This window comes from Acanthaster planci, linkage group LG09 (genome assembly GCF_054643075.1).
Source record: "Acanthaster planci isolate LZ-2023a linkage group LG09, COTS_SCS, whole genome shotgun sequence".
Taxonomy (NCBI): Eukaryota; Metazoa; Echinodermata; class Asteroidea; order Valvatida; family Acanthasteridae; genus Acanthaster; species Acanthaster planci.
Window position 1 is genome coordinate 7,698,108 of NC_141785.1, and position 19,362 is coordinate 7,717,469.

A 19,362-nucleotide genomic window follows, 5' to 3' on the forward strand; every position below is an offset into this window, starting at 1 on the left:
AGAAGCTTTTGTGAAGGTTTTTCTTTTGTTGGGGGGAATGTTTTTCAGTGACAATTTCAGGTTGCCCGATAATTTTCCTTGTGTGATAAATTCTTGGGAAAGCAAATGGCAGTGTTTACTTCAGCGTTTGTGGTAGTATCTGTCTTCAGTTTTATGCACTGTTCCATTTTTAAAAAATATGCTCTGTTCCATTTTTTTTTGTGATTGATTCTCCTGTTTTGTTTGATCTCGTACCAACTGCATATATTCTGCACATGTGAAGTTTGTCAGGAATTTCCCATATATCAGGGTTTTGTTTAAGATGATTCCAAAAGATCGATTTCAAACTAAAGACAGAAGTAGAACCCCAGCAGAGACAGTACAAACATTTAGATCCTACATGTCCATGTACCTGAAGGACTCTCTAAACTGCATATTATTGTTTCGTTTTATTAAAAAAATTTTTTTTTATGTTTTTTTAGATTTTGCGATACTACTCAGATTGAGAGAGAGGAACGCCGCTTAGCTAAACAAGCTGCACACGGTGAACCTAGTTCTACTGTAGTTGAAGGAACACTGGAACCAAGCCTAGAACCATCATGAAAGTCATGTCGGCCGTCATTTGAAACTTCGCTGTCACAACCACGGCGCAACCCACATGTCCTGCCAGTCAGATGTCTCATCTGCAAAAAGGAAAAATGGATAACCAACAGCCACACATGTAAACGTTCAAGGGAAAGACTATCAAACTGCCAGTACCAGTCAGGTGTGTATAAATGTTTTGATTTCATATTGACTGTGTAGTTTGGCTCATTTGCACGGTTTTCCTTTATCATTTCCATTTATTAAATGTACACATACCTTTTGTTATAGGGGATTTACTGCTCAAAGCTGCAGAGATCCTAAATGATGAACAAATTTTGGTGGACATCAAAGGAAAAGACATGGTTGCGATCGAGGTCAGGTACCATCGGAGTTGTTACTAGGACTACATCAAGGTAAGTTAATAGACTTGGTGATAGCAATGCATTTTCTTGGCATTGTTAGTTCACCAACAAGTTCTCAAATCTGTCGATCATGTTAACAAGCAGAAATCCCAATCAAATGAAATATTGCAGTTTAGAAATATTGTGTTTTCGGAAAACCTTTTTCTATCCTCATGATCTTTAGAACTGCCTGTGTCATTTTTACACAATTACATGTATATTCAGCTCTTTCAAGAGCATCTTCCCATAATGATGCAGTCCTGAAGGGCATCATCAGTCTTTATTGGGAAAAATGATCATGCGTCTGTTGGAAATTTGAAGTTGTAAAGAGTGCCACCAAAAGTCTGGCAATTTCCACAAGATTTTATCATCCACTGTGTTTACCATCCCTATGGGAATGTTTCTTTAGCATGCTTTACAGTTTAGCAGTGGCTGAGAAAGAATCCTGTGTATCTGTTAGACTGTTATCATGGATGACCTGGTGTCAATTTTGTGTCACACCCCACATCCCCATTTATAGTTCTCTGAGGCACTCCTGCATGTAACAGACAACAGATCTTCTCATTCTTTCATTTCAGATTACGTCAACAAGTTCAAGTCTGCCGTTTGACCCTGACAGTGAAAATGCCATCCAGTATATATTCAGTGCTTTCTGCAAAAAGCATGTGGAGGATGAAATCATAGGAAAAGGACAGGTCATGTGCATGACTAAGTTGCAGTCATTGCTGCAAGGCATGTTTGGAAAAGGTGGAGTGCCACCTGCATTTGCCAACACCACGTACCTAAAGTAGAAATTGCAGCGTAAGTATCCCAAGCTACAATTTCATAGGCTATCAAGAATGAATATGAGTGGTATTGTGTACTGCGAAGGCAACGAGTCTACTATTGTCGATCATTGGGAATCTGATCAATCCAGTTCTGACACTGAATCCAGCAGCACTGGAGCTCCTGAGACTCTGAATCCAGAACTTTCTGAGTCAACAAAGATGGACACCCACCAGGTTCACTACCACAGTGCTAAGATGCTTAGTCAAGTACTTAGGCAGGTGAGAGGACTGAAGGACAAATGGCTCCCATTGGCTAGTGATGTGGATTTGGATACTGTTTCCCAAATGGTTCCAGTGGATCTCTTCAACTATTCGGCTTGGCTAACTGAAAATTCTGATAATTTGGGTGAAGATGACAAATATGTCTCCACCTCAGATGATTTACGTTGAAAACTGCTCTCTGTATCACAAGACATAATCTATCTTCACTCCAGAGGAAGGCTTACTTACACCTAAACACTTGGCTTTGGCCATGACTGTCAGGCATTCCACTGGTTCGTCACATTTGATTGATGTGTTGAATGGACTTGGACACTGTACATCCCATTCGAAAGTTCTTGAACATGATGTGGTACTGGCCACCATTCAGCTCAAAAGACAGGAAATCGTACCTAGTGGCTTTGCCAAATCCATCCATACAATACTCGTAAGGGATAACAACGACTTTGCAGAAGATACCCCAACTGGCCACGTACAACACAACACTTAACCCCAATGGTGTAATCATACAACGCAAAAGTGAAGTTCATTGCAGCCAACCCGAAAGCATACGACTTCCAAAGAAAAAGGAACGTTCCTTGAAGCCTCCATCGTCAGTTGTTTGTGCCCTACCGAGGGGGGACCAGCCAAGGTCCAGTAGGTGTCAGTTTTGAGATGGACAGGGGACTTACAAGTATTGAGAAGCTGGAAGTGCAAATGGATGTAGCATACTGTCTCTCCAAGACCGTTGATTCTACACTACCAGGATGGAAAGGCTTCAATACCAAACTGCAGTCTTCTTTCATACACCACAAGTCCAAGATTGAAATCTGCCGATAATAGACGCCAGTCCCACTGAGATGGCAACGGTACATACTGTACTGTTACAGAGTGTGGATATTGCCAATAACTTGGACTTGGATGCTATCACAGTTGTTTTTGACCATGCTATCTATGCCAAGCTGCAAGAAATCAGGTGGCAGCATAAAATATTTCAGGAGAGATTGGTGTTGCGCCTTGGAGATTTTCACCTTGTTATGGCATTTCTTGGTTGCACGGGAAAGCGCTTTCAGGACAGTGGTTTTGAAGACGTCTTAATCAAATCTGGTGCAATTGCTGCAGGATCCATCAAGGGGGGACAAACAGGACATCATTACAATCGTGCAGTGCGTTGTCACAAACTGCTGTATGAAGCACTTCATCGTTTGCGTTGGCAGAGTTTCCTGAAGACTTTAACGGGAAGTGAATGTCAGATGGTCACCTCCACTATTTCTGAACTAGGTCAGAGTGATCTTGAAGATGGTTGGATGAATATCCTTCAAACAAATCAGATTCAGGAAGTTCTTCAGAGATATGAAAGCTTCGTCAGGCAGGAATGTACACGAAGTGCATTGTATGACTTCTGGTCATCATACCTAGACATGGTACAAATACTTCTGCTGTCAAAAAGAGCAACAAGACAAAGGAATTGGTCACTTCACCTCGAGTCGTGCAAAAAGATGGTAACTTGGTTTCACGCCTATTACCGTATAACCTATGCAAGATATCTTCCCGCATACATTGCAGAGATGAGCAACCTGCCTGCGACTCACCCAACCATCTATGAGTCATTTTCGAGAGGTGAATTTGTAGCTCAGTAGCAGTCGGATCATGGATTCAGCCAATAGCTTGTGATATTTTCATGGAGCAGACAATCAATAGAGACTCGAAAACAAAGGGCGGTATGAGGGGAATCACACTAGCAGTAAAGGAGGTGTAAACAAATGGCTGCTTTCCCATCCTGAGAGAGCAGCTATTACACGGACATGTCAAGTGATGGCAGGAAAAGATGACAACATAAGATTGAGGAAAGATCTAGATACTGCAAGAGTCAAACAAGACAATGCTACAGTAAGTAAGCTTGTCAGAACATTTGAAGCAATGGTTGACCCATTTGCATGCAGTGGAGATCAGTTGATCAATGTGTCTTCTGGACTTGTTGTCAGCGAGCAAGTTGCTAACGACATCAAGCAAGTACACTCCAAAGGTAACTCTGCATACCAAGCTTTCTATGCAGGCAGAATTCTTGCAGGTGGAAGTGTTGAATTTCACAAGCCAATCAAAATGCTCAAGCTGAAGACCTTTGCCTCGGTCAATAAAAGTCTAGAATCCTCCAAGACACGAGATGCACAGTTGCTCCGCACAAGTTGTGATTTATTCACACGGTTGCTCATTGTGTCAAAGAATCGTTCAGTTGATTTGAAGAAAGTTCTGAGCTACACGTTGACTCCTGTGTCCACATCAATTGCTACATATGATGGCCTCTGCCACAAGACAACAAAGTCCACAATCATGCATGAAATGGAGGGTGATGTGCCATCATGTCGAGTTCAAGCCTCGACAATTCCTGCAGATTCAGCCCTAATGATTGACGGAATGGCCCTCATTCAGTCCTGTAACTTTAAGTGTGAAACATTTGCAGAATTTGCAGATGCTCTTGCAGCCAAGGCTCTACAGTTATGCACCCAACTGAAATGTACACGTTTGGATTTTATGACTGATCGGTACCCAGACATATCAGTAAAGGACTGTGAACATACCTGTCGAGAGGCTTCAGGTGTGCAGCAAATTGACATCACCAGACCTAATCAGAAACTACCTCAACAATTTGCTAAATTTCTTTCGAATGTAACAAACAAGGAGAAGCTGGTTAAGTTCCTTCTTGCCATGTGGAGTCGTGAAAGTACAGCCCTTCCTACTGGAATTGAACTCTATCTGTGTCGAGAGTTGTGTACTCGATTAAACCTCAGCGAAGGAGTTTTGGTGGCGGAAGATGTTCAGGAGTTAAAATGTGATCACCAAGAGGCAGACACAATTCTTCTCTTACATGCTGCACATGCTGGTGACACACATTCTTGTGTCACCATCAACAGCCGTGACACTGTGTCTTTCTGTTTTGTACAGAAGTTGTTCATGAATTACCATGTCGTGTGTATGCCAGGACTGGAAGTAGGCAGGACACAACTGTTCTCGACATCACTCAGCTGTCATCACATTATGGGTCTGAAGTTTGCCAAGCAATCATAGGCATGCATGTTTTCACAGGATGTGATACAGTTAGTGCCTTTAAGGGAAAAGGGAAAGTGCGGCCTCTACATCTTTTGTTGGAGTCAGCTGAGAGAGTGAATGTCTTCAGGCAACTTGGCTGCGAGTGGATGCCAAATGACGAGCTGCTTAGAGGACTTGAGACATTTGTATGCACTCTCTACGATGAAAAAACCTCTGATGTGAATGAAGCTCGTCAAAACATACTCACCCTCAGATGCAAAGTGGATGAGGTTTTGCCACCAAACAAGGACTCCCTTAAGCTCCATGCGATGAGGGCATCCTATCAAACCGCTGTTTACAGACGTTGTTTGACTCAGTACATCATTGCACCAAGCCCTGTTGGCCATGGGTGGGACCTCACAAATGAACATTTGACATTCAAATGGATGTCAATCCCTGCAGCTCCACCAGAGATTATCCAGCATGTGCACTGTGGGTGCAAGAAAACTCACTGTAACACAACGAGCTGCTCTTGTCACAAAGTGAATCTTCCTTGCACTGAACTCTGCAAATGCAGCGATTGCCAGAATGTGCTTACAGCCTTTGATGATAATGATGATGACTGGGGAATTCAGTGATGAAGGAGAGTCAGATCTGGAGACCTACTAGGTAATGTGGCATCTTTACTTCCACTCTTCCTTCACTTATGTGTTTATGAACTTGCATACATGAATGAGAGAAATAACACTTTAACTTTTAACCGTGCGAAATCCAAAAATATGCAATTGTAGGCCTTTGAACAAACTTATTTTTTTGTCTCATTTGGTTCTATTTAGGGGTACCTGGAGAAAATGTAAAGGAGATAAGGTTTACCGATTTTAAGCAATGTTACTGCAATGTCCTCTCAGAGCGTAATTTTTTCTCAAGTATGAAAACAAGAAACATCATGACAAAATACTAAAAATAGTATGCAATGTACTACTTCAACAACTGTGAAACACTGATACGCAATTTTCAAAAAATTTTTATTTTTGAGATCGTTAATTATTTCTGTTCATTTTGGGTCAAAATAAAATGATCCATTGCAGATCTATAGGTTTGCATGAATTTGTAATATTTACTGCCTTCTGAAATGCTAAAACAGATAAACTACAGCCTGTGCAGCTTAAAAACCTGACTTTTGAGGCAAAAATCACAAAAACTACACTTTTTCCCCAAACACAACAGATGTCACGCCCTCTATTGGTGACACTGGATGACAAATAAACTCATACGTATTGCATTATGACTACAAACAAGAATTCTGTACCAAATTGATACTTAATGAATGTTAAATTAAAAGTATAGCCAAAATACTGTTTTTGACCAAAAAATGGGCAAAACTGGGGAAAAAATGGCCACATTTGATAAATGTGCAAGTTTTGCTGTTGTGGACAACTGGATTTGGATTCAGCATCATCAAAGCATTCAGCATCAGATTTTGGCCCATGGTCTAAATGTAACGACAGTGGGTATTTAGACGTCACTGTCAAATTTACCTAATCAATATTTTTCCGGGCATTTGTGCATGTAACTGGGGGAGTTGACATAAATTCTTCCGCTTTTGTTCTTTGTTCACAAAATTATTGGGACTACTCATTTACAAGGTGGGAATCAGACCATGTTTCAATTTTGTGTTTCTTGCCCTATTAAAAAATCTTCCAGGGCCAGCTGATATGACATACATTTAGTCTGTAACTAAATGTTGAAGTAAATTTAAAACTGACCCCCCCAAAAAGTCTATTTTGGGGGAAATATAAGGATGATTTAAATGGATCCTTGTGTCATGTGATTTAGATGTGGGCCCTATTTATTAGAACACTGAACATAGTTTAAATTTCATGGGAATTTGATGACCTATTATAGGCTTACTTGCCCATGCATCAAAGAGGGCGCTGTCTACTTGTAGCCGACTAAGTACCTTTAGTTAAATTTGGCGACAACTAAACATCCACTGTCATATGTAATATGTCATAAAAAATTCTTGTTTTTTTTCTTGTTCCTGTAGGCAAAAAATATCGGCGACACTGAAGTGGTTCCTGTCTGCTGTGGTATTTGCTGGGGTTTCCCTTGACAATCCTAGGAAACACAATCAGCGGGCTACAACACTCAAAGATTAGATTTGCAGCAAAAAGTGTATAGATTATCTTGAGATGGAAAACATGGTTTAAGGCTTTTGCCTTATTTGGAACAGTTTTAGGCTTTTTGGAACAGGGAACAGAGGTTTCTTGTTAAAGATGCACAACTTCTTTTTATACAAAACCCCATATTTTTAGGACTGCTATTACGGGTGTATTGTCTCTAGAGAAAGCAAATTGTGAGTAACTATCTGAGTATAAATTAAAATTGCAAAGTTTTAGACAAGATGTGCTCTTAAATGTAGAAATTTCAAAAATATCCATCATATTGTTCATGCTTGCGCAAAGCAGTAAGCTGTGAAATCAGAACTCTTAAATTATTGAGGAAACTAGAAAAATTAAATTATGTTGTACCTTTTTACTGCTTTTCCTTTTTTCCCCAAAATTTTCTAGATTTTATGCATAGTTTTTGTCAGATTGTAGAAACCTCTTATTCAAAATAAGGTATCTGTAATGTGGCTAATGCCCAACCTATTCCTCGAAAGTTTATAGCAAGATAGAGGCTTACTACCAAACTTTCTTATACGTCCTAAAAAGTTCAAAATTTACATGCCCAGAAATTTCAGTCCTTGCTGATTCTCAATCTCAAATGTTGTACAAAGGGTAGAATTTGTGACAGAAATATAGTTTACGTGTAGAAATGGATACTTCGAAGAATCTTAAATATAGAAAAGGCTTGGAAATATAACATACTGAAGTACATGCAAGGTCTGAATATTTTGTCTATTCTGTCATATTCAAATCATATGCAAATTTCTGCTTTTGTTATTTAAATATATGCAGATAAGCTGTGCCCTCTGACCTTTTTTGAAATTGCGCAATCCTAACCTTTAAATATAAGTTCCGAAATCTTATCTATCAAGAGGCAAGTGGCCTGGTGGTTAGCTAGCTGGCTGCCAGGCCAGGGGATCCCGGTTCAAATCCCGGGGTCCCTGGAAAAGGAGGTTTTTTTTTTTTTTTTTTTTTTTTTTTACTAAGTTTTTTAACAAAATTGTGCATGCCCACCTGGAATTGAACCTAGGTCCTTGTGCATAGCAGTTAGGGTCCCTAACCGCTATGCCACGGCACTTTCTTGAAGAAATGTGCTCGTTTCTAAATGTTAAACCTTCCATTGTTTGGACTTAGAATATTTTTCAGCCAAACTCTGTACTGGAGATGGGCAAGGGTGGAAGTCCTAGGGGCTGAAAGTCTGAGAGCTGATAGGAAGGGTAGAGTGGATGGCTGAGGGCTTGGGACTATCAGTATTAGAGCTCTAAGGACCCCATGGGTTGAAGGACATAGCTTCTAATGGTGTTCCATATTGCTAATGGGTTTATTGTAGCCCTTATAAGATTGAGACTTAAGGCTCTAAGAGGGAACTTTCTTTAAGGAGCTTGGAAGATGTTTAAGACTGGCAGTGCTTAGGATGAGGCTGCAATGTAAAATCTAAAGATGGGAAACAGATGTAACTCTGGCAGTGTAAAATGGTTGAGAATGGGAAAATGGGATAAGTGGCAAAGTACTACATTTTCACAAACAGACTATACAAACAAAAGTTGTTCTGTAAGTATAAATAAATGAAGATTTATTTCACTTGCAAATAGAAATTAACTGGTTACAGCAATAAATGATGGTTGTTTCACACACACACACAAAGGCATTTTTGCGAGGCGATATTTTCAATCAAAACAAATTTTGCGTCAGTGCTAAAAGGTCCTGATTGTTGTAAACATCAATTTGAGAATGAAAATCGGTTGAAATTTAAATGCAGACTGAAAAAATCTAGTTTTATGAATAGAAGTTTAAAAAAGCTTGTTTCAATAAAATATTTTTTCATGCTGAGAGTAACGCTGTATTTTCAAAAATTACATTTTTGCAGTAATAGACTTTTAGCACTAAGACAACAATTTGTGACTTGCAGTTTTGTGATAATTTTCAGCAAAAGACCTTTTCTAATGCTCTGGCAATGTGCATGTACAACTTGGAAAATACTTATACACATAGAATTTTGTCCGAGGAAAAAGTTGTTGAAGTGAGGTTGACTGAACAGCCGCCTGTATTTTGGCTGCCTGAATGGCAAACAGAGATGTGAATTGCATAGTTTACTGTTCAAATTTTAAAAGCTTGCAAGAGTTGCAAACTTTGATGAGAGTCCTTTCAAAGTATCTACAGGCTTTCCAAATGGTAATACAGTTTTTGTACAAATGCATCATTTGAATGTTTGGAGTAAAGCATCTTTAAACCTACATACACATGAATGTGTTAAATGTGCGTAAATATAAAAGTACATGTACATGGGTTACGGTACGTTAAAGATATAAGTTAATTTGTGAAAAGTAATTTTTGTTTCAAAGCAAACTGATCAACTGTGTCTGACTGTAATAAATGTACAAAAGTACCTCTCAATAAAGTCATGAATACAGTACATCACTATGCTGAACAATTGGGTGTACGGAACATGCCCCTTAGCTCCAAAATTTTCCTATGCACTTTTTTGAATATTGAAAATTGCTTTAAAATTAAAGAAACAAATTTAGGACTGATGATAATGACATGAAAGCTAAGATATTAGCACTAAAAAGTCAAAATCAGAACTACCATTCTACAACATTGCAAATACCACCCTCTTTTTTCTGCAAATGGCACCTCCTTTTAGGCAAATGGCACCCTCTTGTAAGAATTTTTTCTCCCTTTTTTGACAGAAATTGGAACGGTTCAATTTTTAGGCCTTTGAAATATCACCCAATGAAATCGGAACAGTTGGGGAGGTATGCTACACCAAGCATTGTGTGTGGACCCTGCCCTGTTCATTACAGCAGCGTTGTATGGTATACCAATATACACTACTCAAACATAAAGGGTCAGACATTTGTCTTTGAAAATTTCAGCTAGGTGTCTATTTTATTGATACAATGAGAAATAATGCGTAACGTGTGTCAGAGTCCAATGAGCCCCAAGCTTGACCAAGAGAGGGCCCAATTTTCTTGATGACAGAGTCTCCTTTTAATAGTCAGAAATGAACTTCGCTGGTTACAAACAACTTAAAGAAATGTATCAGTCTATTTTTTTGGATAGTTACAAAATATGTGATTTTGGGGCAGATATACAGACAGATGTATGCATTATTTTTTCTGAAACAAAAAAGTCTCATAATTTGTTCACACTGAGATACATGTACATGTATGTATCATATCTTCAAAGTGCTTCATTTCTCTACTGTAATAATTTCAGAATACAAAATAGGACCCTCACATTATCAGGATATCATTCTAACCCATATAGTGTCCTCACATTAACGAGATATCATTCCAACAACTTGTATAGTGTCCTCACATTAACAGCATATCAGTCCAACGACTCATATAGTGTCCTCACATTAATGGGATATCATTCCAACAACGCATATAGTGTCCTCATATTAACAGGATATCATTCTAGCAACTCATATTCTCCCCAAACTCCACTTTCATCATTTTTAGGGCTGTGTAGGTGACCTGGACAAGGTGCAGGCCAAAGTGTTTTTCAGTGTCATGGGACTTCAGTACTCTGCAGAGAATGTTTGCCATTGGACTTGAACTAATACATTTTTCTTGTTTTGTTGCCAGAACATAACCACATTACATGACACTCATATTTCTTATGATGTGAATCCTTTTTAAAAAATTCTGATCCTTTTGCGTCGTGTACAAATGCAGATAGACTAGCTCCATCACATACTAAGGTGGAAGCACGGAACTGCATCTCTGAGAAGATTGAGTCCTTTCCTTGCCTTTTTGTGAATCAATGCCTACGATTCTGACGAGGATTCCTCATGCAGTCTTGGAAACTGTTCCTTCTCAGTGACGGAGGTGAGGACTGGCATCTATCTGAGTTACTTCTTCTCCTTGACATTTTAACGAATCATCTCTGGGAAGTCCCCTGGGATCTTGTCCTCCATCTTGCTTCTCTCCTCACTGAAGGAGGTGAGGGCGCCCTTCTCATCAGCACTGTCTGGTTTTCCTTATGCACAGCTTTCCATGTCAACAATGTCTGGGAAGAAATTAAACACAGAATAATGAGTTGCAGCAGAAACTCGGACAATTCTGACCAAAATGCAAGGATCCTTGTATGATCCTCAATTTCTCACCTTATTTCATACAAAACAATCTGTGTTGTAATTGAGTCCGACACAAAGTCCCTCCAAGTCTATCATTCTTTTCAACTATTTTCAAGTCGGAGAATGAACTACGATGAAAGGACTCTGATCTCTTACTCATGACAGGATTTCTGATGGACTAAACTAACACTGCACATTGTACGTCTTTTGTGATTTATCTTCTTAAACATCCCTTTTGGTTGAAGTGAATTAAAAAGTGACGTCATGCCTTTCTGGACAATTGAGAGCGCTTTACTGTGATTTCAATCTGTAGGAATTTTATGGAAATGGGAGGATGCTTATTTTATATGTATTTATTTTAAAATTGTGAAATCTAAATTTGCTCCTTGAACAAGTCTCAGGATATGCTGACCATCGATCATTGGTTATTTTCCAGGAAACAGCAATGAATTACCAAGGAAAAGGAAATTTAGGCCAGAAAAATGAAAACAATTCCAGCATAGTGGGTACATTCAACTAGCTTGCCCTGGTTACAAGGGTTTACCCTCATCCCCACCGTCTTGTTTGTTTGACACAGTACAAACGACCATCCCTAGGTCAGGGTTGCTTTGTGTTAGCTTAAACCAAAAGCACCCATTGTTTTTACAAGCCAAAAGCCAAGGGTGGATCCAGTACCAAAATGCAGGAGTGGGGAGTGGATTTGGTTTGCTTTTTAAATTGTTTGAGGGGTTTTGCAACATTTTGGGCTATTTATACACAGTTCCAAAGGTAACTTCAGCATCTTGCAAGCATATGCAATACATGAGACTCTTACCTGCATCTTCAACTTTGGAAATTTCATCGTTGGTCAGTCCATTCGCACCACGATGCAAGAGATACAATAGCCAGCCTCAACATAGGCAGCTATTGCAGTACATTCACCTAGCAATCAGGCCTTCACTAATCTAAACACAGGAAATGAAAAAAATACAAGCAAGGTAAAGTTAAGTTTTTCAATCACAAACTAAGAAGTTTTTTACATGAGCAAAAGGACAAGCCTGTAAATCTGTCATTCTTTTGGTATCAAATCAAAAGTGGAACATCAAATAACCCTTGCATGATTTTGATTTCCATGACTTCCATATCTTTTCCATGACTTCCTTTGACAACCAAGACAAATTGAATGCATTTTCAGTGACTTTTCAGGGTGATTTTTTAAGGATTTTCTACATGTACGACTATGGGAACCCTGTACAAAGGAAAAATTTTTATAAGTACCCTAATCATGTTTGTTACAATTATAATTTGAAAGGAAAGAACTGAAGGATGACTTACTTTATCAGAATAATGATGCCAGAAGAAAAGTTCACAGGCAGGGGACCAATCATGCTGCTATTGCCTTACTTTATCAGAACAGTGATGCCTGAAGATGAGCCCACAGGCAGGGGACCAACCACGCTGCTGTCACTAATACTCTGTCAGGATAGTGATGCCAGAAGATGAGCCAACAGGAACCGGACCAACCACGCTGTCGTCTACCTCCAACACCTGGTAAAGATAAGAAAAGAAAGTGGCATTATGATCTATCTGCATTGGCAAATACATGTTCTTCAAATACAAGTCATCAGCTTCCTGATGACTTGTTAATTGTTTCCTGTGACAGCGTGATCCTCTGTGTCAAGCAACCAAGCAGAAACAGCTAATGGCCCGGTACCAAGTCAATGACTATTCGGTTCCCCCTCAACTAGGTATTTTGTTAACATTGTTTCCGAACCCGATGCCTAGTCCTTGGTTACTGGTTAACCGGGGAACTGTTCAATCAATGAGAAGCTTGTGGATGCTAATGCATATCTGGCGCCGTGTCCCTATCCAGAAGAAATAAATTCGCTTCTCTTGATCAGTTATCCTGTTACCGTTTGCAACTTCTTGTGGGTTTGCGCAGGCTTACATTAAATGGGAATCATTAATGTAGCAATGTAAATGGTAACGCTAAGTAGTTTATATACCCCAAGCTGTCTTGTGAGAAAGTGTGTTTAATAAGTTGCTTCATTTCGTTCAGATTTTGTGAGCGTAAGTGCTTTCATTTAGGATATTTGGGGTTTCGTATTTGCCCAACAAGGTATCAACACTCGTTGATTGTACTATTGCACTCACGCCAAAAGAGGATGCTATGAATCATGATGATGGGTTTTCTGATATTTGGAAACATTGTTCCCTTCATATGTGAACACCCTCCACACAGGGTTTCATTTTCGACTGCATGGTGCAGACCAGTAGATAAGCTGCTATACAGCATAAGCAGAACAGTGATAAATATCCCCACTTCAAAAACTCAGGAAAATAACAGTTTTTGAATACAGGTGTTCAAAACACATATCAAATTATCTTTAATTTTCCTTTCAGTTTTCAGGGGCTTAACCGATGACTTTTGAAGATATTTCTCTCCAGAGAAAATAACCCTTCAAAACAGTCAAGAGGCCCATCGCCATTTTGGAAATTGATGCCTACACCCCATGGCAAAATAGAGTAATTTAGAGGAATGTTGATCACTTCGGCACCTTGCCAACTCGGTACCTACCAACTCCACACCTCGTCAACTCGGCACCTAGTCAGCACCTAGCCAACTCTGCACAAAACTTTACCTTCGGTCTGCATTTTCCAACTTGGCACCAGACTGACTCAGCACGCTCGCAACCAATTGGTTCTAATTCCGTATCTACTCAGTTAATGCAATATCTGAATAATAGGCCTTCTTAATTCAGCTAGAAACCTTGCCAAAATATCTCTTACAAGCTGCCGAGTTGGCAAGGTACCGAAGTGACCTGTTACCAATTTAGAGGGCATCGTTTGGTGTGATACTTTCAGAAATACAACCTAGCAATCCTGCTGGTACATTCCATCCTCCTCCTTTACAAACCACCAAGTCCACCTGCTACAAAATGCTCTAACAGCAGAGACTTTGACAGCCTACAAAGCGTGATTCGGTCTGCGCAGGCAGTTTTGGATCTATTTACTTACTACCCTGCAATGTTTGCCTGTCCCATCCCAACCCCAAGGTTAAAAACTGCCTGTTTTCTACCAGAAAAATTGTTGAATCTGACACTGGTGATATCAAAGACCATGTTTCCACAGCAGTATTTTGGAGGGAGAAGTGAAGACTTGTTCACCAGTGTTAACGATTTCAAACAAAATGGCTGCATGTAAATTTTGGACAAGCAAAAACCGTCTCCCCAAATTTGTTTTTGCCAGTCCTCAGGGCAGGTGGCTGGACAAGACACTGTCTCCCACAATAGTCCCAAAGTCCCCAGCCATTTCAAATTCACATTTCAAATGATTTCTCCACTCCAGTTTGAAATAAATGCACGCTCAGAAATCAAAGTCATCACAGATTCATAGATACTCAAACCTGCAAGTCCAAGGGGATCCACCCCTTTTCCCAAACCCTCAAGTTCACAAGATCGTCCAATACATACCTCATTCATTTACGTAATTATGAAATGGGATGAAACTGCTGTGCTTAGGAGTTCACTTTTTTCAATATTTTATTGTTCTTGGCACCTATATGAATGGTACCCAAAGCTACAAAATAATTCATAAATTGAGTTGACAAGATTTTTTTTTTGAGTGGGTGTCACATTCTTTTCAACAATAACATATAACTTTTTATCTATCTAGAAAAAAAGAAGTTCCTTTCTATTATACACAAACGGCTGCCACTAAAAGGCAGATAATTTTTGTACAAAAGGAGATAAATTTTTTTACTAACAATAACAAAGACATTTTTAGTCAGCCAAGTTTGATAGTGTCCCCAACATTGTTCATTTCTTTGGTCTTGACCTGCTCAAGAGTGTTCCAACAATCTGTTATGGAACATTTGTTCAGTTTGTGGACCATACTGAGACAGCTGTCTTGAGCAAGTCTAATAAATCTCTAACATCAAGAACACATGATCTACTTTCTTAGCAGCTGAAATGACACCATTCTAAATCAACCAATCACATTAAATATGCAAATTCAATATGCAAATATCTTACACCTCCTTCCAATGTGGAAATATCATACAACTGTACAGTTCACCATAATGCTTGAAAGTTACTCATTTTGAACAAACGCTGGCATCATACCAGCGGGGGGGAGAAATGGCAAAACAACCAAAGTGCAGTTTGATTAGATTATTTCATACTTTGAAAGAATGCTTTAAAAAGATTCATAAAAAAAATGCCTTCAAAACGAGAATTCACCTGAAATCAATTCAACATATTTTACAATTATTATTGTGCACCTGAAATCACATATAAGCACACAATTTTGTCACTTGCTTCGGCGTACAAGCACATGCTATTTACCTGAAACAATGTTGCTCATTTTTGTGACGAGAGGATTGTGTATCAAGTAATCTAACTGCAAGTATAAATAAAGGCAGATACTCAAACAAAATATAGGAAAAGTTTGGAATGAGAACTGACGATTACAAATTGGATACCATGTGTGCTGTTCCACATTCTCTTTCTATCTCAGCAAACATTAAATCAAGATTTGTCTTGCTGAACACTGAAGCATTATCCTTGTGTTTTCAGTAAAAGAATCTATGATACAGTGTGTCAGTCAGGGTGCAAGTCTGAAATCTACTAGAATGACAGAATGATTGGCATTATGTCATGATGACATCATTAGTGACAAATCACGTGACACGAAAGGTGTTTCCTTTTCTTCAAAACATATCAAGTTGGGTTATGACTTGCAGGCATCGCAAAAGAGATATGTTATAGATCACTGTGGGAAAACAAATCCAAACACAGTTACAGATTATGGGCCTGTTTGTTTCACACAGATTTGGATTGCGATCAGTGATCCCTAACACTGGTTTGCACCATCCATTAGGTGCGTTTTGGTGTCTGTAAACCACCAATGGGTCACCGATCGTGATCCAGATGTGTTGAAACAAACATGGCCCATGATCCACTGCACGCTTGTCAAAGATGGCTACCCAGTCAGGTTGACTATTTGGGACCGATCTACCAAAGGTTGGTTGCATCACTAAATTCAAGTGCTGTGAATATCGCCGTGTACATCAGGGCACAAGGATTCTTGCCTAGCCATGACGACGTTGGACCATAGTTTGACCAGAGATGTTCGCACTACACAAATAGTGCACGGGTGGAAGCCACTAAGTTACAAATCAACTTCAATTAATGAGAGGTTCTTCATCAACTTGCTCCTGGTTGAGGCTGCGAGTTCATTTAGCCACTAGAGGGTGGAGGCATGCATGGAGTATACAAATCTTTGAAAACCCTTGGTCCTGGCTTCTGCCGGGAGTAAAACACATCCATAGGAAGTGACTCTAGCCAATAGCTAGTGGCTTTGATGGCCACACATACAATGTCCCGTTGGAGCCACAGCCACTGGGTCTAGCCTTCTGTTAACAAAAAAAAAACCCACAAAAACTTAAACACACCAATACCTGTCCTTTGCTTTTTTAGGGGACTTCTGTGTCAAACACACAAAAAAAAAACCCCGAGATTGAGCAGACACCATATGCAAACCCTCTCAACAGATCTCTGCACAAGGGCCATATTTCAGATGTTTATCACCATGCTCAACTTAAGACTTTACAGTGTTTTCCATTTCAGCCCAAAAATGTTCAACAGTTTCACTGTAAACAGAAAAAAAAAATGACGATCTAGCATGCTCCTCTCCCGATGTTGAGGTTGGTTCTGACGTTCATCCAGTAGTCTCAATGTCATAGATTTAACAAGAAAAACAAAAATTTTAACTCATTTGATTGTACAGATGTACCATTAAGGATACATTTCTAAAAATATTGATGTGTATCCGAAGGCTTAAGTTACAATAATTCTCTTAAAAAGATTGAAGTTAAAAAGTCTTCCTGCAACAAAAACTGCCATGAAAAATATGGAATTCTTGCCTCATGTATAAACAACCAGATATATACCTTAAGTTTGCTATAAAAACCTACATTTACTAAAAGCAACCAAATGAAAGTAGTAGATATTGGAAAGAAGATGAGCACGACTGAGACAAATCTCTGAGAGTTTTGTGACCAAGGTTCTTTCCAAGCAGCTGTGTCAGTCTTGAAAGATTCAAGCAATGAAGCTCTAGCCAGACATCCAAGCACATTTTTTATGCACAGATGTTTGTTTCAGCATTCTCAAAAACTCGACAGTTTTTCACCCTTTGCACTTATAAAAAGAAACCAAATGGCAAATAGAAAAATGGACAGGGTCCGTCTATCTTGAATGAGCATCCTTTTCCAAATGTTTGTCTTTGGGTGCAGAGGGCTCAGCTGGGGATGAGTTCCGTGCACTGGGAGGCAACGCCAGGCTTGGAGAGGATGTCCGACTTCGTGGACAAGCTGGATTTAAACCGACACTTGTTGATGGGATCAGTGGGGGAGGCTGTGGGGCTGTGGACGGGGAACCGTTCCTGTGAACACTGTTTGGATACATCATTCCATTTCGGAATAGTCCAGATGAGACGGGGGGCATCAAGCCCATGTGTCTCGGTTGCAGACAGAGGGCAGGGTCCACCCCTTGGAGTAATCGGGCACGCTCGGCCTCATCACGTATCATGCGTTCCCGCTCTTCCATGTAATGCTGTATGCGTTCCTGCTCCAGTCGGCGCAGTGGATCCAAGCCGATGGGGTTGTCCCGCGTAAAGTCGTGTGGCTCCCGGTCCCGGAATCGTTCATGGTCCACCAGCGGACCCATGGGCTGGAGCGTGGCCCGCATCATGCGGTCACGCTCATACTCCCGGGGATCAGGCCGGACGAGCCCCTGCTCACGCTGCAGCTGCAGGGCTTCTAGTCCCCGGCCAAACGGGTCCCAGGGGGAGAGTCCTGGTGCTGGTGGCCTCTCCATGGGGTGCAGCTGGGGTCCTAATTGCCCCACAATGCGGCTCCGCTCAAAGAGAGACATCCCCGGTGCCATGCTCATGGCTGGATGCAAAGTATGCGAGTTGTGTAACGCTCGTTCCTTCTCTGAGGTTCCTGTCTCCTTCCGCTCCTCTTTCCCGGCTAACAACCCATGCACATTGTTGAATGCACTCTCTGCCTTGCTGGCGTGCAGGTTGTCACTGCTGGGCCGGTAATGCGAGTCCCTTATTGGGGATCTGGAGGTAAACTCCCGACTCCTGTTGTGCTCGGCCGACCCTAACCTTGAGTCATGGTCTCGTGAGTGGTGGTCGCCATCCCGCGACAGCCCTCTGTCATGGTTCTGGACAGTTCTACTGGACTCTCGCTCCTCACGGCGATGCTCCAAATCGTTGGGCCAGCTATGTGATAAAGGGGAGATTCTCTCTTTCTTGCCTGGTCTCGATTCATTCTCTCTCCGCTCCCTGTGGGGGAATAAAGTGATGATCAGCAAAGAGAATGACCAACAAATACGGTAGAAAACCACTATGAGACAACTACAGAAGTGCAGTCAATTACCTATACCCACAGGTTAGATTTGGGAAAGGCAGTCTGAAAAGTCTACCACAATGCAAATACGATACAACTCAATACACTATGGCCTCACCGTGTAGAAGTCAGATTTCTACTCTCATGAAAGCAGGCTTAATCAAGATTAGAAAAAGGCCAGAAGATGACGGAGCTAAAGCTCTAGACAATGTGGTTCACAACACCAGATTGCTGTATCTTATACAGGTGTCAAAAACTCCCTTATCAAGGCAGATTGGTTATTTTTTGTTCACTGAACCATGGGTACTACCCAAGTGCACAACTTAACACAGCACAAAAATGCTTTTTGAGGAGCGGAAATGGATCTATAAGTGAGTAAAGGGTAATAACCAGGGTGACAAAATAAATAAAACTGATGTATCTCCCTTGTGTTTAGGGTACGTGGACAGGGGATGTATTCTTTTCTGGATCCTGGTCACATTTTCGCTCCCAATTCTTGCCGATGTTTGTGCACAGCATGTCGTGCAACGGCATGGTGTGAAGGGGTATGTTTCCCCCTTGCCATACGGCAGCTGCATGTTACCTGGGCCAGTGTGACATGCCAACTGCAAGACTAATCTTATACTGAAACACCCTGTTTATGGAGTAAGTATTCTAATCGTTCCCTTTTTCCTGTTCTCACCTTCAATATTCCTGT

At 40.5% G+C, this 19,362-nt stretch overlaps 1 protein-coding gene and 1 pseudogene across 9 annotated transcripts in view; one reads left to right on the forward strand and one right to left on the reverse strand.

Annotated features, from left to right (window-relative positions):
* The first annotated feature begins 582 nt into the window (after nucleotides 1-582).
* LOC147798075 (uncharacterized) lies at nucleotides 583-1,756 on the forward strand (annotated as a pseudogene).
* Nucleotides 1,757-14,765: 13,009 nt separating this feature from the next.
* The window catches only part of LOC110986281 (uncharacterized), a 191,933-nt gene continuing 187,336 nt past the window's right edge, over nucleotides 14,766-19,362 (reverse strand). For all 9 annotated transcript variants that reach the window (XM_087141348.1, XM_087141349.1, XM_087141350.1 and 6 more), the window contains one exon: nucleotides 14,766-18,601. In XM_087141348.1, the coding sequence (XP_086997474.1) occupies nucleotides 17,497-18,601 (1,105 nt within the window). In that variant the 3' untranslated portion in view covers nucleotides 14,766-17,496. The remainder of the gene's footprint in view (nucleotides 18,602-19,362) is intronic.